This window comes from Gymnogyps californianus, chromosome 23 (genome assembly GCF_018139145.2).
Source record: "Gymnogyps californianus isolate 813 chromosome 23, ASM1813914v2, whole genome shotgun sequence".
In the NCBI taxonomy this organism is placed as follows: Eukaryota; Metazoa; Chordata; class Aves; order Accipitriformes; family Cathartidae; genus Gymnogyps; species Gymnogyps californianus.
The window spans coordinates 4,707,473-4,730,783 of record NC_059493.1 but is presented as its reverse complement, the minus strand read 5'-3'; the positions used below and the strand labels follow the sequence as shown (position 1 = coordinate 4,730,783).

Sequence of the window (23,311 nt, the reverse complement as noted above, 5' to 3'; positions counted from 1 at the left end):
TCACTCAGGAGGCTAAGTAAAGTGAGTTCCATGCATCATTCATCTGGGACAATCCCAGCACCTTTCACAGGCAGGGTAATATCCACCTAAGTCAGGTTGTGTTTTACGGCTTCTGCAATAGAAGTGTATGGTCCCTCATCCCCATGCCCCTCTCTACTTGCCAGCTAGTGGTCTCAGGGGACAGTGAGCAAAGCAAGAAGGTGTTTTTGTTGCTGCTCCATCTCTGTGGTGCATATGTCTCCAGTACTTTACCTAGAAAAAGGAAGGGATGCTTCCCTGGCTTACAGGACTGAGTTGCACAATAACATCAAGTTGTTTTCTCGGGTAATGCAACATGCAGCCACTTTGCCATGTCAACACATCTTCTCATTTCAGCATGATCTCCACTAATGGAGCTAGGAGAGGAAGGCTTATCCCGAACAGCTTGAGCTGCTTCCACGCCACGAACAGAAAGAGATGCCTTGGAAATCAGTCCTCCTCACCAACTCTGAACTCATTTAACAGGAATCATGGGACCAAAATACTTCTGAGCCAATACACAAACACAAATCTGTTTGCTCTGGTAGGAAATTAGCTCTTCTCGCACCAAACACCCAGATGGAAAGTGATGTCATTTGTATATCCATTCAGGCTTATTTAGACTGCATAAAATTAAATCCAACCCTTCTGAGGAAAGAAGGGGGAAAATCATCCCTTCTGCTTACTCACCCACCCAGAGCCGCTTTAAATAGAAATGAAGGGTTTAGTCACAGAATAAAGCAGGGAGACAGGCACTCACTGTGCTTTGTAACCCTTGCTCCTTGGGGGCAAGACAGCAGGGTCAGGACTTGGGAGAAGCTACTGCATCGCTCAGAGCAGCGCAGCTCCCTCACAGACCTCGATTAGAGAGAAGAGACACAAGGCAGCAGCATCCACGGCAGGTCTGAGTCTTGCTTCTTGCAGCATCCTCAGGCAGAGTTATCAGAGGCAATTGTAATTCCCAGCCTAACCCAGACTACTGATCCCAATTCCTATTCGGATGCCAGGCTGTGAGTTACAGCACATGAGGAGTATTTACTTCACAAGCAAGGAGCACAGTGGATGGATAGCTGGAGTCGGTAACCTCTTTGGCTACTCCAACTAAATCCAACAGGGCTTGTGAGTCGAGACCTCCGTCAGGACTCTTGCAATCACTTCTGACCCCAGGAAGCAGCTCAGCAAAAAGCACCAAGCAAAGACCACAGCAGCTGGAAGGAGGACACAGCTTGCAATCTCCAGGGGGATTCATTAAATGTAGACAGCATGGAATTACCCTGCGATAACATGAAAGCGCATGGCTCAATGTGGTAGGATGAGTATGAAGAGAGAGGCTCTAGGCTGAACAGAAGAAACAGCTCCTGGCACCGAAACGACCACTGAATACTTGTCTGTGGGAGATGAGACAGAAGAAGTTGCTTTGGACCTTTTAAAAAACAGCCTGGACGATGACACTGGAAAAAGAAACCTTGCCTGTAGGGATGAAGCTTATGCTGGCAAGGAGGTGAACTGCATGAGCTAATAGGGCGCTTCCATCCAAGGGAAATAACTTACCCTTTTTCCTGGCTTGAGCAATGACATCAGCGGCACTTTTGCTCATCACCTTGGTGATATAGAGGGGGCAGTTGGTTTGGTTGGCGATGGTTATTGCCCGGTTCACAGCCTCTGCCTCCACCTGAGAAACAAAGTCAGCAGCAAGTTAGTAACATCCCGCGCGTTAGCATATCCCATTCAATTCAGAGGGTCACAGCCTCTGCTTTCATGGGAAAACAAGGTGTGCAGGGCCGAGATGAGAGACTCTCCACCTCTCCGATTCTGAGCCAGAAAAATGTACAGTGTAATCACGATAATTAAAATGACATCAAGCTGTAGTGCCCTCTCATTACTACCTTTTCTCCCAGGCTGCTTCAAAGTTTCTCTGCAAGCAGACTAAGTCCTAAAATAACACTCCAGGTGCTCAAGGTCAGAATGATTAAGTCCCTTCTTTAACCTAGACAAAAATAAGCAACTAAATGTTGACTCAACAAAACTATTCATATTCCAGCCCACGCGGAGGAGAGATGCTGTAGCCACATACTCTGGTAAGCCACATTTGCAAACAAGCCTTCTAAATTGTACCCTCCACTACAATATCTGGCCTGGGATCTGACAGAGTGTGAACCACCCCATAAATCAACGACTTTTTCTTGCATGTGTAGAGAGATAACCTCAGCAAGACTGAGGGTCACTTTATAACTACAGCCTTAGGATGAACATCATCACTCTGCCGACTTTTAGAGATCACACATCCTTATCAAAGCAGCCCAGACGACAGATTTAACAGCAGGGTAATGCTCATAGTGCCTACTACCATGGAGAACTGAGCCTGCGATACCACAGACATTTTCCAAGCGAACAACACAGGAAACAAACCCAGAGCAATCAGCCACCTGATTCCCAAATGCAAGAGGCTACCAGCACCTCCCGTGGACTCCAGTGGGACTGGCACACGCTCAGCACTTTTGAAAATCTCCTCTACAGTGACTTATTGCAGGCCAAGTGCCGTAAATCATCATCAGTCCCAGAATCAGAACACATTAACTGCTGGCTCCTAGCACTGTGCTCGATCCACCAAAAGAAGTACCTGAGACTAGGAACCCATCAGCTTAGGAAACTGCGTATTTGCCAGACTGATGTCCAAGTGCCCAGAAGAGCTCTGCTCACAGGGACAAAGCCACCACTTGTAACACTGCACTGTTTGCAGCTGGACCGCTCAAGAAAAACAACATGACAACAGCTGGGAGTTTTTAAAAGAAAACCAGCCCCCCAGACCCAGTAGGTTGGTCTCTAGTGCCAAAAGGGTTAAAGCCCTAGCCTGTCACCACTCCAGGGCTTGTGACTAACCCTCCCCAGGCAGGGTGATATACAGAAGGAGACATTTTCCAGCCCAGCTGCCCCACGCAAATGAAAAAGGCTGCAAGGAAAGGTGTTTATTCCAGGACATTTGACTAGAGTATGCCACAGCCAGCAGCACTTGCAGGGAAGACGGAGGCTGAAAGGAAGAGCCAAGAAAAGCATACTTGTCCCTCCTGAGAGACAAGGAGAAAACTCAGACAGGCCAATGCTTCCAGGCAATGGCATCACTTTGCAAACTGCCCACTTAAAGCAGGCCCACGCACAGCTCTGTCACTGCAGCACTTGGAAGTCACGTTTCCACACTGTGCCTTAGTTTCCCCACTTGCAAAGCAGGGATAAACAACATGCACCTCCGGGCTTTTGACCAAAAGGCGTTTGAGCAACTGCTAAGCAGGAGGAGAATATTTTCTGCACAGAAGAGAACAAGGCTGCTGAATTCATGCCTTGTGCCCAGATGCTATGGTGACAGGCACATAACAATAACCCAACGACTAGTCCAAAAGGGAATGTTTGCAATTACCAGTACGCATTAGAAGCCCTAGCACAGCAGTTCTTTTGGAAAAAAAGACAGACATTTCCTGGAGCACTTGGACTGCTTGTGCTTTCAGCGTTTTTGTGGCTAAAATACAAACAAAAAATGATGGATCGCTCTGAAAAGTCATCACAGAATGATCTGAGCTATGAGGGGGAGAGTTTTCCAGAAAGTGATGGGTGATGCTGTCTTGGGATGGTGGTGTCTTAATTAAGGCTCCCTTTGCTGGCTGGAACAACGTGCTGAATACTGTCACCTTGGCTCAACCCAGGTTACCGAGGTGAGCAAGCTAAATCCGTGAGTCAGCGGTGAAACTTAAGCCTTAATTCATGCCTGCTGCTCAACCTGGGAATTCAGAAGGTGTGTACGCTCCAAGTAAGACAAACGCACGTGGCCAGACCCCGAATGCTTCATTCTGACGTAAGTCTCACTGAATTGAGTGGGAGTTTTGATTTAATAAATATTTTAGACTTGTTCAACAACAACTGCTAGTTTGCTGTAGATGGAGGTCTGAATTAAGCAGCTCTTCAGTAAGATGACAACTATCATGAAGTCCTTAGGACAGGCTTTACACTCTGTGAGGGGCAGCGTGAAAAGCCAATTCTAGTGTTAACAGCACCCCAGAAGGATGCCAAGAAACATCCACTCCTACTGAAGTCAACAGGAATTACGGATCTGCTGCCACCCTCTGAATCTGGCCTTTATCATCAGCCAGCTTAAAGGAAGTTGTATGTTTTTAAAAACACAAAGTAACTCCCGCGTTGGAGAAAAGGAGGGGAGGGAAACAGATGACATCGTTTCCTGCTCTGTTTCCTATGACTTTCAAGGAGGAGAATTTTGGACCAAATGCTTCCACTCTGGGCAGACAGCACAGCTGAGTTCAGCTGCACAGAGGCTGCCCAGTGACACTGGGAAGAGGCTTTACTGATCCTCATTTGAGGCAGCCACATGTCCTCAGGCAGCCTTCCTTGCTATACTGAGAAAGAACACATTTCTGCACAGATGTAACAAACCAACCAAGCCAGGGAACCACACAGTTCACACTTTTAAAGCTCCTGCTCCACTAAGGACGAGCTTTGAAGTAGCCAGACAAGACTTGGCTAGTTTGAGGGCAGATCCTTTAAGGTAAAGAGCAGCCTTCCTTTGAAGTCAACAAAAGTTTAGGGGTGCTCCACAGATGAGCCCCAAGTGTCATGTCAGCATCTGTTCCTGCTCTCCTGATGCAAGCCAAAAACTATGTAAAAAAAAAATGCAGGGGTGGATGGGTGGAAAGCTCAGTGCAGGTGTTTGCTCACAACTTTCAGGAAGCAAAAAATCCCAGCTCCCGGAGCCAAACACAAATTCTGTGAGGATTCACATACTGCCCAAGTCAAGCATTTTTTTTCCCCTTCTGCATGAAGCAACTGAATGATTTATATTCCTACTGAAATGTCTCTGGATGCTGCTTGTCTGAACCAAGGCGAGGAAATAGAGAGGGAGCAAGAGGGGCACGTGTGGATGATCTCACACACCCAGCTTCCAGCTGTCGCATCTGGTAGTCAGCAAAGCCCCAATATCTTGGAGGAATAGAAAGAACTTGTACATAACAGATGGACTTCACAAACCCCGAATGCCATGGTGAGATGTCTAGCTTAGACATACTGAAAGACTGGAAATGAAGAATGCAATGGGAACTGACCTGAAAAGCAAAGTTTTAAGGTTCTTTCTTACTCTTGAGATTTATTTTAAAGACTTAGAGGGATTGAGAGGGATTGGGGTGCTTGACCCTAGAGAAATCAGTGGGGAAGCATGGAGGTTAACTATATTAAAGTGCTGGGCTAACATCTGAGAATTAGCTCCCCTCTCTGGTACGTACTTTCTGTGCCTTCAGCAAACTTAGTCCCTTGGTGTAAAAAATCCACCATCCGGACAATGTTGATCAAATACTATGGTAATGGAAGCTATGCAAGTGCCTAAGACAGAATGTCAGGATTTGGGCATATATTACAAATTTCTGCTGATTCAGAGGAAGTCTTGATAAAATAAGGACCAAGAGAGAAGCCCAAGAGATGGGATCTAGAAAAGTCAGTGGCAGAATCCTGCCTACATAAACCCAAATTCTGAAGTCTTTACTCATGCAAAACTTGACAGAAAGTGATGGGAAACTACAAGAACTGCAGGGTCTAGCTCCATAAAGACCAACATCATCAATCAGAACATGTAATTCTTCAGGGACTTCGTCTTAAAGTGTTCCTGTGAAGCAGATGAATCAAGGAATTGCTGATTCAGGTAGACTGCGCTCTACCTGTGCTGCAGGGTCAACATTTTCTACCTCTCCTAATGTAGGATTCCAGTTTGGACTATCAAAGGGCTGAACTGAAGATGCGCTAAGTACCAACAGTTCTCTGTGTCTTGAGTGTTTATCATGGGCTCTGTGGTTCAAACACATCTCACTTCACTTTAGATACCTGATGTGTGAGCAGAGCGTTTACAGACTATCTCCAATAATTAACAGAAAGAGATGAGCTTTTCCAGAGGGTGAATCAAATCTTAGGCTGGATGAATGACTCCCTGGAGATGTCCCCTTCTCCAGTACAGAAGCTGAGGGAGCTCCTCAATTCCTCGTAAGTACCCATAGCAGTTAGTCTCTAGAAGGGACTAGTTACTAGTTAGTCCCTAAAGTGTCTTAGCCTCTTCCCTTACCCCACATAGCAATAATGTTTACAGCCAGGATGAAATCGTGTTGCCGGCCACATTCATCCCAATATGAAGTACTTGACAGCAATGCAGACATGTTATAAATTGGGGGAGTAAATGCAAAGGCAGTAAAGTCCTCACCTCTTCAGGTCTGCTCAACACATGCCCTTCAGGGCCCGTGATCCCCAGTTCCAGGATCCTTTGCTGCTCCTAAGGCAGAGAGTAAAAAAAGCAGGAAAAAGATTTAAAGCAACACGCATTTTTTCTTGCAGCAAACACAGATGTTTGAAAGAGGTACAAGTGAGATCCTAGGCATCTGTGCTAGCTAATAATCACATGGGGCTTTACATAAGGGCCTTACAACCAGAGTCTTGTCCAACCTCCCATGTTGAGAATAACCAGAGCTCACAAAACCCTTGCTGATTTGTTCACAGGAGGTCAGGGAAACCTTTTACTTTGATTTGCTTCACACTGGGTTCATAGCCCTTCAACTTTCACTACTCATTTGCGTCTATAAAATAATCTCTAAGATGTGGCAAAACAGTATCTCATGAAAAAAATCATCCTGCAACTGCAGGCCACTGGGCTCAAAGACTCAGGTGGGCTCTCCCCCAGTCAGACAATGCAGAAATCCTCTGCAACACCAAGTTTTGCATGCTTGAGACATAATGTATAAAATGAGTTGGAGATCAGATTAAATCCAAAGACATTATTAATATTTCTTCTTTGTTGCTGTTTAAAGGATGAACAGATCCCAAACATCAGCATCCCAGGTACTGTATGAAGCTATTTCCCTTCCCATTCCCCCTGGTCTTAGTTACCACAGCACATTTTATTGTACACAGCGACAGTCACACCCAAGTGACACAGTCTTTCACTTATGGGGAGAAAGGCAGAGATGGCCGATATCCACCGCAAACTGAAAGCTGCCATGAAAACCTGCTTTATCAGGGGTAATGAAGGGGATAAGATTTGATGTACAGCTCTGCTTGCATCCTTGATACAGCTATGCCATGCTTTTAAAAGTCTTGGTGATTTTCTGTTTGCAAAGAAGGAATTAAGAGTTTAAATCCCTCCCAGCATTTTGAAGTTAATAATCCACAGAATAAACATAACATACCTCAGCAATGATGTCACCATTCTCAGCATGCACTTGAGCTGTCGCGCCAATATCCCGGATTACGCTCAGGACCTCATAGATCTGGAAGACAGAAAACACTCATTACAATATACCCTGAGTGTACACTCGGGTACACACCTATTATAAAGTGTATGCTCCAGACTCCTTCAGCATACAGAATTTTGCAGAATGGAAAAGAGAAAGAGAAACATTAAGAAATGTAAGATGTGGTTTGCTGGAGAGATATGATCCATTTTCCTGCCTATAACTGAATTTCCCAATCTGTACAGTCGGATGCTACTGATAGGGCAAAGAAGCACTATTCTAAAGCCAGGTTTGGTATATTTACCACACTGGAGGAAGAAACAGCAACGGCACAGGCCTACATCTGGAGTGATTTTAAAGAGCTCACAGAGTTGTATCTGTTTCGTGCCTTCATTTACTGGTGCCTGGCATGAAAAAAAACCCCTTACATTTGATTTTCACGGAGAACCTGCACCCACCCCTCTCACTGCCTGGGACAGCAGCAGTCTGATTTCCCACTCCAGCAACCAGTTTGAGAGGGCTCAGGTTGAGTAACCCACAACTGACGCTGGCTCCGTCAGTGGTCACTCATTAAAATGCTTACCAGAGTCATTAGAGATAACTGTCATACACCACTGCCTCCTACACTGTTCCAAATGACTCCCAGGCATTCCTCTCCTCCCACCACGTTTAGAAATATAAACTGCCCATCTCAACAATTAAATGTACCCAAACGTATCCACCAGAAGAGCAAACGGGAGGGCAATTCCTTTTTAAGGTCCCAGTGATTCTAACACTAAAGCCAGAAACCCACTTCTGGACCAGGATCAGTTTCAGCTTATAAACACAGAGTAGTTATGCCAGAGATCTCACTGTCCTGCCCTGTGCCTAGGCATAAAGCAGCAATTTATAAAACTGCCACTGCTTCCACACCAAAGGAGCTGGAATAGAACCTTAGATCTCCCAAAATGAGGGTTTTGCCATTGCTTTCCCCAGCCAAGCCTTTCAGGGTTTGTTGGTGGTTGGGTTTTTTTATTAAAAAAATAACCTTCAAACCAGAGCTCTGGGTACTGTTGGCAAATCTTAGGTACTGTTATGCACACAAAGACTGAAACCAGAAGAGAATGTCAGATCCCAGTGTATTTAATTTAAACTCTTATATGTGACTAATGCACAGCTTGCAGTGACAGAAGCATGTGAACATTAAGCCTTCCTACCTGAGAATCAGTTAGCTGAAAGCGATCTTTGAAAGCCATGTAAACCAAGAAGGAGTTCACACCTAGTAGAAAGAGAGCAAAGGAATTATCTTTGACATACAAACTGCAGGCACAGATAAAGCTACGAAACACACCATTTCTCGTAGAGAGAACACATCCCCCTCAATCAGCCCCCCAGCAAACAGTAATGATGGGTAGACAAATAAATTACTTTAATCTGCTGTGAAACGTGTACACACATGTGCGCGCACACAGACACACGCACTCTCAACAGATCACAGCGTAAAGCCAGGATCTCCTCAGCCATGTGGCATCTATTAACGCAACTGATGAGAACAGAGGAGCCTGCACTCCAGCCGTGGGGACGGCTAAACCCCTAGGCTCCCACTTAACACTGAAATAAGAATAATTCTGTGGATTCAGCACTGTAGGAGGTTGAGTAAAAAATATAAGCAAAACGCATCACGCACAAAAGCAGAGACTGGGCCTGGCTGCCTGATCCCCCACTCCCTCCTGCGAGAGCAATGGGAAATCTGTGTCTGTAAGCATGTCCCCCTCCACCATGTTCATGCTGACCAAGGCACAGGGAGTGCTCCTAAGTTGGCTTTCCCTCTCCTGCCTTCTGAACCAGTAAAACCTCTTACCCAGCACATGTGGGAAAGCACTCATTAGGATGTAAAAGGTTGTTTTTTTAAACTACAAACAGGATGGAAAATTACTCTAGCCTAAGGATGAAACGTCAAGGAAATTAAAGAGGGGAAAAACCTATGAGGTCATTTTATTCAGCTCTTCTCCACTTTTAGCAACCAGCGCTGGATTGTTCCTTCTGGGCCCGATCCTCCCCTTGTTTACAACAGTTTAATGGCTGGAGCTATCACCTACCTGCACTAATGAAATTCAAAGGGCCTCCACTGAACAAAGGTGCTCCTCTGCATGGCGGCAGCAGCAAGAGATTCACCTCTGCAAAATCAGTGCTCACCCACCTAACACATTGCAGCGATGCCAGTGCGTACCATCCTCCCTGCCCTCTACAACAGTGACTGTCCAAACCTTCACAAGAAGCCAGAATGGGCCAAGTTAACATCAGGGCCCAAAACAGCTTTATTGGGATGCAACAGTAAAATAATTCACAAGAGCCAATCCTAAAAAATAGGGGAGCCAGTCCTAAAAAAATAAGGAGGGGAAAGACTTCCCTGAACTTTCAGTAACTGAACTTACCATGATCTTTAACCAGAGCTTCCATCTCCTCCTGGACACCTTTATGCCACTCGGTGATATCAACATGCAGAGAGTAGTCACAGCAGGATTTGCTGTCTGCCCATTCTCGCCACTGGTCGAATGCAGTCAGCAAACTGGTCCCTGGCTCAGGAACCACGTGATCAACTGGGAAAGACAACCAAAGCATTGGTAAATGGCTGGTGCAGTAGCTTTCCTGGATGTCCAAGACAGAAAGCATGCTTTGCAGAGGCTGCCGCAAAAACAAGACATCCCCTTCCCCTTAAAACATTTGAGGCTGCAAGACCTGGTTTCTAAAGCCCCACATCTGAGAATGCAGCCAGGAAGCTCATGACAGAGCAGAAGCTGAAGGAAATAGTTCAATTACTACAGCCTGTTTACTGCAATTGTTTGTGAATGGAGCAAATGAAACTCCTAGGGCAGCAAACCCAAACCACTGCAGAGAGCTCTATAAACACTGCTCCCCTGTTTGGTGACAAATAAACAATGACACAGGCAAGATCCCCTGCGAGCATCAGTCAGCAGCTTTCAGTACGCAGCACCTCATGTTCAAGCAGCGCCTTTGTCTGTGCCTCTGGACATGCTAGAAAAGGTGTCCAAAGAGTGCAAAGATGTATTACTGCTGGCACGTACGCAGTGACAACCAAGGACTCCACGCATGGATCAGAGCTGCTTTGTGCTACACGTCCCAACCAAGAGCACCTTCCAGAGACGGCGTACAAGTGAGGTCTGGAAGAAGCAGGACCAACAGTCTGTCATGGCTGGAGAGACACCTCCTGACAACAAGACGGTCCTGCTTGCCTCTGGCATCTGCTCAGTCTGATCCTCGTTCTAGCCTAACACATTAGGTCCAGCAGCAACTGGGTCCTATGCAGCTACAGGATACTCCAACTGAAGCAGTGCTACAGATGCAGACAGCCTCAAAGGGTAACAAGAGAGATTTGGATCTGAAGGTTTAGTGTTCCTCCCAGTAATTTGAATAGCATTCAAATTTTTATTTGAACGCACGGGATCTCTAAGATCTTCACTAGACAGAGTGAAATACAAGAAGCAAGCCAGCATCTCAGAAACTGAACTGCTGCTGAGAGTGTAGGAAAAGCCTGCAGGACTTCAGTGGTCACAAACTGGGCAGGCACTGTTGGGGAGGAGGAAAGAGCCCTGGCTTGACTTACATCAAATCACACAAAAAATAATAAAAAGTTGCTTCAATTATCAGCAGAGAAATTCAAGCAGTTTATTTTTAACTTTACTGGTGAGTATCTAGGCTGCAATCAGCTCAGCAGTTAGCTCTAAATCACAACTGGGATAAGAGGCAAAGTCCTTGGGCCCTACTCGCTCTCAGTGAAGTACAAAGCTTTGCTTCACCCCCACGCAGACACATCAGGCTAGATTTACTGGTTTTGCACTGCCTTAAGAACTGGATTTACACTGGGAGCTCTCGACCCACTGCAAAAGCAGTACAGCTCTCCTGAACGACCCATGAGCTTCAGCCACCCGAGTCAATAATGACGTCTCCAATGTTTGAGATGTGCAAACACTGTAGAAAGTCGAGAGGACTACCCAAAACAATCATCCTTCCGCAAAGCTCTGCCCACCCTCTCTCCCTTTTGCAAAGGTGACTACGTGACAGATAGCAAAACAGCAGTTAAAATATTTGTGCTTTTTCAGAAGGCTTGCATTTGCCCCTCAAAGTATCACTCTAGCCTGCAAAGGGAAGGATGTAATGTACAGTTCTTTGCTGATACATTGGCAGTACAGCTGCAGCTTTGATCAGCAGTGCCTTAGGGGTTCAGGAGTGGCTGGTGGCCTTCGCCTGCTCAGATAGTAGTGCCCTGCCCATCAGAGAAATCTATGCTATGAGTGAAAGCTCTGAAATTTGCCTGGTGACTGGCATCAGATCAAGGATGTGCTTTTCACCACCCTCGGGAAAAGCAACCCAAGTTTAACTAGACGATAAACTGTCCTGTTTAAAAAAAAAAAATCATCCAATTTCTGTTCCATGATCTCTTCCTCCCCAGTGGTCAGAAACCTTCCACTAACTTCCAGACTGAATTGTTTCTTGGCCAGTATGTAGCCCCTTGTCACTCTGCCAAAGTTAATCTTCAGCTTAAGTAGTATGAACAACAAGGAGAAAAATAACATTCTCTCTGCGTTACCAATGGGATACAGAGAAAACCCAAGTTTTCACAAATGGCCAGTGCCTTAACACAAGAGCTGTCTTCCTCAGCCCACTGACTAATTAAAAAGCCAAAAAAGCCCATTTAATCTCTAACACATCACAGTAATAAATCCATCTCTACTTAAGATGAAAGGTGCCCTAAGAGCTCTATCAACCTCAAGATGATACATGCCTTATGGGCATTAGGAAATTCTGCCTGGAGGCACTAAGGGGTTAACACAGTGGAGTCCTCACAGCCCAGCACGGAGCCCCTAGGAATGACTCTGGTGTCTAGGATCAGAGCTTTATCACCATCTTATTTCATGCACTGCCCAAGTATGACTAATGGGAGTTTGTGGAGGGAGTGGGAGAGGGGGTAAGGGAGCTCTATCAGATCTTTGACAAAGTCAAACCACAGCTGGTTACAATAAGGATAAGGGATGGAGGCAGTGGTGCATATGTGCATGAAAGTCAACTCTGGGGATTAGGAATATCTCATATGGAAGCTGCACTGCCGACACGTCGCATAGCAGCTCCCTTGAGCTCACCGATAGCCAAATCACCCATCATCCCCATCAAAATAGAACACAGTTTGTTTCCATAGCAGTTTTCTGCCAGGCAAATATCACTGATCAACCACTTCGTTATATTCACGTGGAAGAAGTCGGCAAGAAGGCGGCCTGAATGTGCAAGGTAAGCCAACAGCCTTCAAAAGCCCATGATTTAACTAGTCCAAAGAGACTGAGGGAAGGTGCAACGTGATAGAGCATACCATGGGATAGTCACAGTGACAGGGACATCCCCGGACAGGGGTCCAAGTGCTGGAGGGCAGCTGCAGCTGCTCAGCGGCTATATCTGACACACAGCACCCTGGAGCAGGAAGGAAGCTGTGTTACCACAGGTGGGGCAGCAGAAGCAGTACATGCTGCACATAAGGCATGAGGAAGGTGGATGTAACCCTAAGTGCTAGACTAGAGGTAATTTAGACACAAATGCAAATGTCTCCTCAATTTTAACATCCCTTGTTACAATGGAAGGGGCCAACTACGTTGCAAGATCATGGCCTACATCCCTACACGCTAGGGTTGGGGTTTTTGGGAGCCCAAATAAGTAAGAATGAGCCTAGATCCTTTAAAGAAGAGTCAAGATTGATTCTTCACCTGCTGTTAAAAGAACTAAGCACTGCAACTACTTCTGCCTATTGGTACAGATAGGAATCGCCCACATGCAGCTCAGAGGAAGTTCTCCTTCCAGTCCTCAGGCACAGCTCAAGGGCTCAGAGTAAAACAAAAAGCTTTTTCTTTAAGGTCCCTGTGCTTCAGAGCAGCACAAAGCAGCTGATGAAAGCTCCATCCGCTGCATTCCCACAGCCCTAGGTTCCCAAGATGACCCTTCGGTATGATCCGCCACAGGACCACGGACACAAGGTCTTCTGACCCACCGGAGCACGCAGCAAACCCAGCCGTGGAGATTACCCTGGAGGCTTCCCATGTGAAAAGCAGTGTGCTGTCCTGACCTCACTGAACCGCTTCTCTCTAGGGAACCCGACAGCTTACTGCCCCATCTTTCATTCCATCATCTCGGAAACCAGGAATGTTCAATTCCTGCAGCTGCTGGAGTGCCCTCACATCTGCAGGATGCACTCAAACTGTTGCAACACAGGCTGCTGTCACCCCTTTATTCTCTAGACCACTACAGCCTTGATCTCTTCGTGCTTCCAAGCCCAGATGTTTTCTTCCTGTTGTTGGTTATTGCTGTACAAATGATGTCAGCTGCTGAGGTCTGAAAAGGAAGTTGCCAGCTCAATTTAAGCTCAAAGCTTGCTCCAAAACCAGAAACAAAACGAAGACAAAAAGAGAAAAGGAAAAGATCATTTAAGTATCACTTCATCAGTACTGAAACCTTCAAAGGAGGAATTAAGTAGCTTGTGGTCCTTGTAGTGGCTCCCTGAATCAGAGTAAATTTCAGGCCTAATCCTGATGTTTCGCTTTATTTAACACACACTCTCAGCAAGTTACATGGCAAAGCCAAGGTTAGGATTACAGTGGTCTCTCAGCTAGGAACAGAAAACATTCTGTAGATTTATCTTTTAACCTTCTGAGATGCAGAATCCAAAATGCAACAGCCTATGGCTTAGAAGCAAGCAAGCCCATTTACATCAGCAAAGTAACTGCTTTAAAAAAAAAAAAACCCTAGAAAAAGGACTTTGTATTTTACAAATGACCTAATTTTTCCCTCAGTAAAATACTGACAAGATTCCAAAATTACTGGACAGTCTGTTTATCTTTTTCCCAGACAAACCGAGCGTTCACCTCCCTTTGGAAGGCAGTGGGATTTGAGCACCTGCGTACCCATATGCCATGATTGTTCCAGCCACAATCACTAAGACTATTAATTACCTCTCTGATGTGCCTGGTTTTGCTCTCCTGTCACTACATACAATTTCACATTGCTTACAAGGTGCATCTGCTCTTACTTCCAAGTATTTCAGCTCCCACCCACCCATCATCCATGGCTGTTTTTCTGCCTGTCTCGCTCATGATCCTTCGCTCCTCCTTGGACAGATTAATCGGCTCAAGATTAAAGGCAGACAATAAGCTGAAGCGAGACAACACCACTAACCACTGTTAGCTTATCTGTGTGGCTTTAATATACCGGAGCTGGCATTCAGCCACATTGAAATGTTATGTGTCCAATGAGCAGAAATGGTTGAATGCTGTGGGGGAGAGATAACAACCACCAGTGCATCTGGCACTCAGTGCTAAATGAAAGGGGAAGGCAAAAACTTAGAGGAATTGATTTAAAGGGAACTTTCCAAGTATGGGGAAAATAAAGTAATATTGTTTTAACATAAGCATGAAAAATCTAAGTAGGGTAGGAGAAGTGACAGCATCAGTTTATAAAGCACTAGCATTTACTAATCACATCACCGGTGAGCGTGCGTATTAAGGGTTGGCTTTAAACAGATCTTTGTTCTTCATTCAGCTGCTGTATCTTCTCCCTTACTTTAAAACCATACCGACCCGCTAGCTGCACAGCACACTTAAAATGGTGCCAATCTCAGCTTTAAACAGTAGCTTTATAAAATATTGCATCACATCTTGGCTTCCTTTTACAAACTCAGATACATTGTGGCTTTCTGGTCCTTAAGAGCTTTTCTGAAGCAGGGGGATATCTGCGGCTCTGGCTCAGGCCCTGAACAAGTGCCCAGTTTGAGAACGGAGGTAGCTATTCTGCATGGGCACGAGGGATCACACACACAGAAGCCTGGGGAATTTAACCAACAGCCTGCAGGATGCTTTGAGACTGAAGCCATAAAAAATCCCATATAATCTCTCTCTGGCACTTTGAAGCTCTCAAAAAAATGCAGTTTAAGAGCCATGCCTTTATATTTTTGACCCCTCACTAAGCTCAAGAGAAATTATTGCTTCAGTGGGAGAGCTGAATTCAGATATTAGCCTTGCCTTGCCTTGAAAACACAACTTTACTTTTTGGATGGATGTCCTCATGGGTGGGGATTAATGGGTTTTATAGCTTCCTGGTATTGTGGCATGTTCAATTTTTTTCTTTTTTGCATCCTGCCTCATTTGAGCAGGCCTTGGCTTGCTAAGAACCCCTTCCTGGAGTTTCTATTAATAGCCCTTGGTTCCAGCTTTCCCCTGTGAAGGTTTTTTTCAGCTGGTTTAATTACGTGTCATCTAAAGCATGCATGAAATTTTTCTTGGTCTTCAGCTAATGAACACCACTACCAGGAAAGAGAGAAACTATTTGATATGGACAATATAAACGTGAATTATGGTCAGACGTTACAAAAATTGTGTAATAAAACCATGTATGCAGGGTTCCAGTTGCTATTATAAACTGCAGTTTTACACATTATTTCCTGCTTCTACTAGCATTAAAAGTGCCTATTGTTTAAGAGGAGTTTATAAGGTGAAAATCCTTAACATTTAAGCTTAACTGTTAGCAGGCAGATTTCCCCTACCCAAAACTTTAAATAGCAGCTTGATCACTATAAACACATCTGCCTTTTTAATACTACTTAATCTTCACAGCAACTGCATGTGATGAAATCTGGTGAATTTATTGAGTTGTACATTCTGTCGCAAGCCATTTTATTGAGAGGTTGTAATTAAATTCAGCCCTGGTAATTGCACAGCTCGCTACTTAGAAGTCTGGAGTTGTTGCTAGTCTATGGCTGCAGTAGTATTCTCCTGGCACTGGTGTGAACTGGGAGTAATGCTATGAAAGTGAGTGGAATAAAAATAATATACGTGAACTGAAAAGTCAGGCCCTTGACTGACCCAAGAAGCTTCACAGAAGATTATCCCATAATCACAGACCTTATTGCATCCAGAGACTTCAAACTCTCAGCTAGCAGAATACCACAATCCCTTCTACTATTGGTTATATATCATTATGACCCTTTTACATGTCAAGAAATTGAGCTACCAAAAGCTGCCCTGACCAGTAACAAAGTTGTTCAAAAGTCAAGCCTCCCAGCAACAAGACTTCTGCTTGAAGTATTGAAACACAACTGCCAGCTCACCGGCTCTGCATCAATTTAGGCTAGAAAGAGACCTCAGCTTTTCTTCTGAGCTCAAAAATCCCAAATCGAGTAACCTAAAAGAGCCTCACATCTCCTATATTCTGATTTCATACCCAGTTCTTCCTCTAAACCACACTCCGGGTCATGTTTTTGATCTAGGACAAGAAAGGATACCTACAAGATCGCTTTTAAGGTTACCATTTCACATATCTGGCATACCTAAGCTGATACACTTGAAGGTAATGAAAAGTCAAATGAAGAATTTTCTTAACGTCCTGGATCCAGCAATCAGATTTCAGCTTTGCATATTTCTGGGGATTTATTCCCACATTATTTTATTGTTGCTGGGTTTTTTCCCCCAAGAAAAGATACTGAAATAAAGAGATTATTCTGAAAAGTAACAACACTCTGCACAGAATAGCATTTACCGTGCTAATACAACCACACAAGGACTGTTCTTGTATGTGTCTGCCAAACTAACAGAAGAAAAGGCAGGCTAAATGACATCGCGTGTTGTTTTCTGTCAGTTTAGATCCAGTTTATTAGACTCCATGCAGAGAATCAGAAGCTGGACCGGGCTCAGAAGAATTAGACATATCCGTGCTACACTGATTACATTTTCAGACTGCAATGTTCTGTTATTCCCTCACTGATGTCATACAGATATTTGACTTGTCTTTTTAGCTGATTAGATCCAAAATATGATTAACAATTTAATGCCAGCTGGACACAAACGTAAAGAATAGGGGTCTGTATGTCCAAACAGTAATTAATGACCCTCTTCAGCAGCTGGAATAACTACGTATTTAGATCAGATCAAAAAAGGCTCCATTTCTTTACAGTACAGGTTTATTGTATATCCAAGCTATGCTTGTATCTCAGGAGGTCACCATAATAGAGGAGGCGGGGAGCCAAGTTCAAAAGAGATATTTAAGTGATTCCAAGATTTATTCTTTCTTTTAGGCATACTCCACACTTGAAGCCCACGAAAAAAAGTAGACAGGACTTCAAAGACTCCATATAAATTGGCCTGTAAACCTTGAGGGAATGGGATTGAGAAAACCTCTGTTTGTAGCCATGGATTTCAAGTCAAGGCAAAACACAACTATAACACCACATCCAAGGGGCAAAAGTTTGATCAGAAACAAGAGAACAAAAGATCAAGTGCCGTAAGCCAGTTCTGTCCCTCTCAGGTCAGTGGAGATATACCCTGCCCGTCAGGCTTTTTCCACTAGCCGGGAAGCTGGAACAATTCTGGATTTGCATCATTGTCGCCAAGACCAGATTTTGGCTTCTCACCCTCATTTCATTGCCCATGGTTGTCTCAGGGGGGGCGTTGGAGATGAAGAGGAACACAACTGCAGAACGGGAATTTTTACAATGGAAATTTGTGATGGTTCTGAAAGGGCTGTATGTTTTCAGGACTAGGAAGATGAATTTTTCCCCCACCAAAATAAACTAAATGCAAAGAGTTCTGATTCTATAGAATCACTTTTTCTTTTTTTTTAACCAGCTTGTGAGGGAAAGGGCGGGGGGGGGGGGGGACGACGACGACACAATCTACTTGGTGAACCTGTCCTTTCCCTCTGTGTATTTGCCATATAAACATCTCCCCTCGCTGGACAAGGACCAGACACTTCCTCTTCTCGTGGCTCTGACGAAGTGACATCATGCTTTGAGGAAGAGGTTTTCATCAATCACCATCATACCACTTCCACTGCTGGTAAGACACTAAGAGTCCCCATTTCGTTCTCAGTTAAACCACTGACTTTTATGACTGTCAAACAGAACTACAGACAAGGAAGCGAGGACTGAATCAGACCCAAATGTCCATGTGTCCATAGAGAAAACTGTTATGGGATCTGATGTGGAGGTGCAGCAGAACCTATTTTCTAACAAACCTATTGTAGGACAGAGATCAAGCAGCACATTCACACTGCACATGTCAATTTTTTGACTACACCGAGCCATCTGCTGGTTTTCTATCAACTTGGTAAGGCTAATATTGCCTGCAAAAATAGCTATTGAGATTGCTGTAATAATAACCTGTAGGAGGCCCTAACTAGATCATCCTTAGTTGAAATAGGAATTCTGTGACACAGTCCCCAGCTGCTGAATTTCCTTCCTCCACGTCTGAAATAGCCCTGTCCAGCCTCTGAAGCAGTCTGGTATCTTCCCAGACCCACGAAACCGCTCCTTGTTTGGGGGCACAAAGCACGTTTGAGGTAGAAAAGGATGCACTCCTGGGCATCACCTGATCTGGCCAACCCAAAGATGGACACTAAGCCTGTGGCTCTTCCAATCCAGGACCCCTACAGCAAACTGGTTAGGAAAACCCATACATACAAGACGCTGCCTTTTATTTTTTCCATGAGCTAAGCTTCTAGAGGCAACTCTTACATTCTAGACCTCAACTTAATTTCCTGTCTCAAACACGAAAGCCAGACTGATCAATAGCCTGAATTGCCCCTGGATCCATGCTGTGGGACAGCCCGGTGTGACTCATTTCCATACAGCTGCCATTTTCCCCTTTTATAGAGCGTTTGCATAGCAAAAGGACTAACTGCTTCACAAAGCAGCAGAAGCAAACTCTGGTCTTGGTACCATGGTCTAATTCTACTTCACGTAAGAACATCCTGCACATCTACATTTTTCTCCAGCTACTGTCGTGCTATAAAGACTTTCCAAAACTTCTTCAGCTGACAGTGGATAAAGAGTCTCTGCACATCTGTCTGAAAAGTACTTTGTACCCCATCAGTAGCTGGACTCTTCTCTTTGGACACTGACACAAATCCTGAGAAATCTTATCTGAAATAAAGAAAAGTCTGTTGGGAAGTATCATTAACTGACACGCATTTCTGGAATGAGATTTTCGAAGCAACACTGGGTTACGCTATCTCTTGCTGTACTATGCTTTGGGAACTTTCCCTCTTCTTCTCCTTTGCACAAAAGCAGTGCTGTGTAATAATACAGGATAGTTCTCAAGGAACTCCTTTACCAGCTCACGTTGCCTGCAGTCTGTGCCAGGGAATTTCATTCATATGTAAAACACCACAGAGTCCCCCAGATTCCAAAAATATACACACTGCACATATGTAACTGCTTTCAGGAACAAAGCAATCTGGTGAAAATATGCCCTAGAAGCGGTCAGGAAGGGGAACTTCCAAAAGCACAGCCCTTTTTGATGGGCTTTGAAAATTTACCGAAAGATTTCCCAGTGAACCTGTGCATGTTAAAGTCTAACGGTTCCTCCTATTACTTAAAATAGGCTTTCAGGATCCAGGAAGCCAAAAGCACTTTACGCACACAGGGCTCACCTCGTCTCTCCCTCACACAGGGTTTTTCCTTTTATTCATATCCTGACAGTAACCAGAGCTGTGCATCATGAGCTGCAGGGACTGGGTGTCTGCATCTGCATGGATCCCAGCTGGGAGGGACAGGGACTATCTCATTGCTAGGTGACATCCAGTGTTTCACACGTCGGACTCTCAGGCAGCTCTACATAAAAATAATCACTTTGTACTTATAATATGAGGGTCTAGGTGAACTTAACTAATTTGAATTAAAGCTTACATCATCAACAAAGCCACCTCCCATTATGGACAACTACCAACTAGCATGGAGAAATTAAATGACATACCCATTGTCACAGAGGTAGTCCTAACACTAACTGTAGTGTATCAAGGGAAGAAAAGAGTTTTCCCAGAAGCCATAACTCTTAAGTGCCCATCGCTGCATTCCTTTTAAATGCACATGGCTTCCATGGGAGTTAGGGTTGTGCAAAGATGCAGGCACAGCCCCAAGTTGGTAACAACTGGCAATTTATAAGCATGATTAAAGTATGCTAGACAGGAGGAGCTAATTTGTATTCCTTAAACATTTCTCCCTCTCACCAGAAAGATTAAAAAAAAATCCAGTTTCTAAGAAACAGATGGGATCTACGAACTGAAGGCACAGTGGCTGAAGGAAAGATGGAAAAAGACTCTGCTGACCCAAGACATCAAATTCCACTCTACAGACAGCACTCGCCCAAATCCAGCCTAAGTGAGAAATACTGCATTTAGTTTCAGCCATCACTTCTTTCAGGCATCACTTGCTTCCTTCCCCTGACACGCAAAGCTAATTCCCAACGTGGAAAGTTAAAAATTCCTATCTGACAAGGATGGTTTCTGCTGAGTCAAGCTCATGGGAAGGTAAAAGAAGCCAAGGGACTGAACACTGGTAGGAAGGCAAAAATCCGTGCCCAGAAAAACAAGCCAAGAAAAGAGCTGGAGGCACCATTTCCTGCTGTTTCTTTTAAGACCTTGTCTCAACTTGAAGGTGATTAAGGCAGGTTATCCAGCAAGATCTAACACACAGGCCCTGAAAACCTATCACAGACAGCTAATGATGTTACATTAATGGAGGTGGATAATTGTATTTTATTTTTTTAAGATTGCTGTTCTATCTACAGTAGACAGGCTTTAGCTGTAGGACCCCACTTTTACACCTGCACCCTTCAAAGTATCGTATGCATTTTCCATTGATGTAAGGTACTGTGTAAGACACAACACATTGGTGATATCCGTTAGCTCTTTACTTCTCCCGCACGTCATCCATAAGGCTTGGGACTTGGAATGAGAGCATTGGACACGTGAAAGCAAGAAAAGCATTTAAAAGCAGCTCTTCAAACACAAGAACATGAACTCTCCTCCATGCAGTGGGAAAGCAGCACTACTGATCCCAACCGTTATACGGAATAAGAGGTATTAAGTGCTATTGCATAAACAGACAACATTGGTTATTTCTCCTGAGTGAGTGCCAAATCCCTCTTTTTGGATGCATGGAAAAATCTAGGTCACTCACATCTGCAGGAAGACGGCTGCTCTGTCAGTGGCGTTGCTATTTCAACATTCATTTGTTCATAACTAAATCAGAGTCTCCAGGCTCCAGCACATGTGGGCCAGCCTCCGTCCACTCCGTCCCCTGCAGTGACAGGGGTAGAGGGGGTCCAGAGCAGAACGGGGCAAAACAGAAATGGAGCAAGGGCCCCGCTCATCGGCTCTTTAAAAAAAATGAGTGTTGCCAAAGAGGCAGAAGGCGGGGAGAGGAGCGAGGGCCAGGATCCAGAGCAGCTCTGGAGAAGGCAGAAGATGGGAAAATGGGGACAAATCTACCGATTGACTTACAGACAAGCCGTGCCGGACTGCAGTGGTTTCACAGACTCCAGCCCACAACCAGACACTGCTGATTTCACCTTTCAGCACTAAGAAGGAAAGATCGCCCAGCTGGTAGGCAGAGTCATTAGCCTGAATATCTGACAGCCAGGGTTAAAGACACTATCACGCCGCAGGCCTCCTGCATAACCTCAGGCAAAGCTACACAGCTCCTAAAGTCCTCATCTGTTCCTCACAGGACCCTATTCTCTCAGCGCCAAAGAGATGACAAACAATAGTTGCAGCCCAAAGGGAAAAAAAAACCAAAACGCACACAATAACACACAACGCATGCTGAGGACTGAACAGCTGTTTCCTTCTTTGCTAACTGGCAAGAGACATCAAGGGCTTGGCAGATTCGTTTCGTTCACTTCCAACGAGACCCCTTTGGAAACCCCACCAGAACAATAGAAGCGATCCCATTCAGCAGAAAGTCAGCGTCACAGGGATGGCTGGAAGCAGAGCCGGCCCCAGCAAGACAGGCTGTCGTCCGTACAGTAGCTACACACGCTACTGCAGGCAGAGATGCCTAATGGACTTAGAGGGGTTTAAAAGCTTGAGAAGAGTAGCTCGCAACAGGGGAGTGCCCATCTCTGTTTACGGACCGACTTTCTCATTAATGATTTTAAGCCCGCTCTGAATGAAAGCAACAAACACATCAGCAGCAAGCTGGGAGTCAGTGAAGCGAACAAGATTGAGCGTGAATCAGTGCAGAGGCTGAAGAGTGTGGGGGTATAAAAAGCACTGAGGGGAGCTGGGGAGAGGAGAGAAAGGGCCGGAGGGACTCTGCACTCCTGTGTGGTAATGTCATTATCTTAGTAACAGAGTTCAAGGAAGCCTCTACCCATATAAATCACCAACAATCTTTTATACAAGCAAGTGGACGTTTTCATTACATTTCTATAGAATTAAACATTTCTTTGCTGCAGAAGAACCACCGCCAGCTGCTAGAAAGTGAAACAAGCCATACACCCCAACACAGCCCATCTAAAGTGCTAGGCCCCAGCCGCACAGTTCCTCTTTTATCTCTGCTACTGGGTGCAAAAAGAAACAAAATTCAGGCTGGCGTCTGCGGAACAATGCAGTGCTGTGTACACACAGCCACAGAGACTTGGTGAGACACTGCAGCTCTGTGGTCACTGCCCTTGGATTCAAAACGCTTGGTTTTATACTTCCAGCTCGGCCACAAATTACTGCATGACCACTGCTGTCACCTCCTTCTGTGTCTCTGTTTCCGTCCTCCTCCTCCGCCCACCATTTAGACTCTTGCTCTCTACCAGGACAGGACTAACCCTGATAATATAAAACAGCAGCACCCAGTAGGGTAGAATATGATCTAGTCTTCACTGGTGGGCCTAAATACCATCCCATGCCAAGTTGCCCTTGCCCTTTTCTAAACCCTGCTCTAAGCTCACACTATTGCAGTTTTAGACTCTGATCTCCTTTGGGGCGGGCTCCATTCTCTCAAGGCATGCTCAGTTCAAAAACCAAGAGGCGAGGAAGCATGCTAGACTGGAAACATTTCCTTCTAGCAAGGTGGTGATCTTCAGGATGACCTAGGAGACCTGGTGTCAACTCACTATAAATTTGATTGTAGCTGAGCAGCTAACACACTCCTGAAAACCTTTGCCATCCTGCACACGAGTTCTCTCTTTAACAGCAGGGTAAAGCATTACGAAGCAGACTGCAGCCCA

The 23,311-nt window shown here is 45.0% G+C and overlaps 1 protein-coding gene across 2 annotated transcripts in view; it reads right to left on the bottom strand.

The window, feature by feature from the left end:
* Nucleotides 1-23,311, bottom strand: part of DPYSL2 (dihydropyrimidinase like 2) — a 53,600-nt gene that overhangs the window by 8,598 nt on the left and 21,691 nt on the right. For both annotated transcript variants that reach the window (XM_050910131.1, XM_050910132.1), the window contains 5 exons: nt 9,698-9,862; nt 8,480-8,541; nt 7,239-7,319; nt 6,260-6,328; nt 1,570-1,690 (listed from right to left, as the gene is read on the bottom strand). In XM_050910131.1, coding sequence (XP_050766088.1) covers nt 1,570-1,690; nt 6,260-6,328; nt 7,239-7,319; nt 8,480-8,541; nt 9,698-9,862 — 498 coding nt within the window. The remainder of the gene's footprint in view (nt 1-1,569; nt 1,691-6,259; nt 6,329-7,238; nt 7,320-8,479; nt 8,542-9,697; nt 9,863-23,311) is intronic.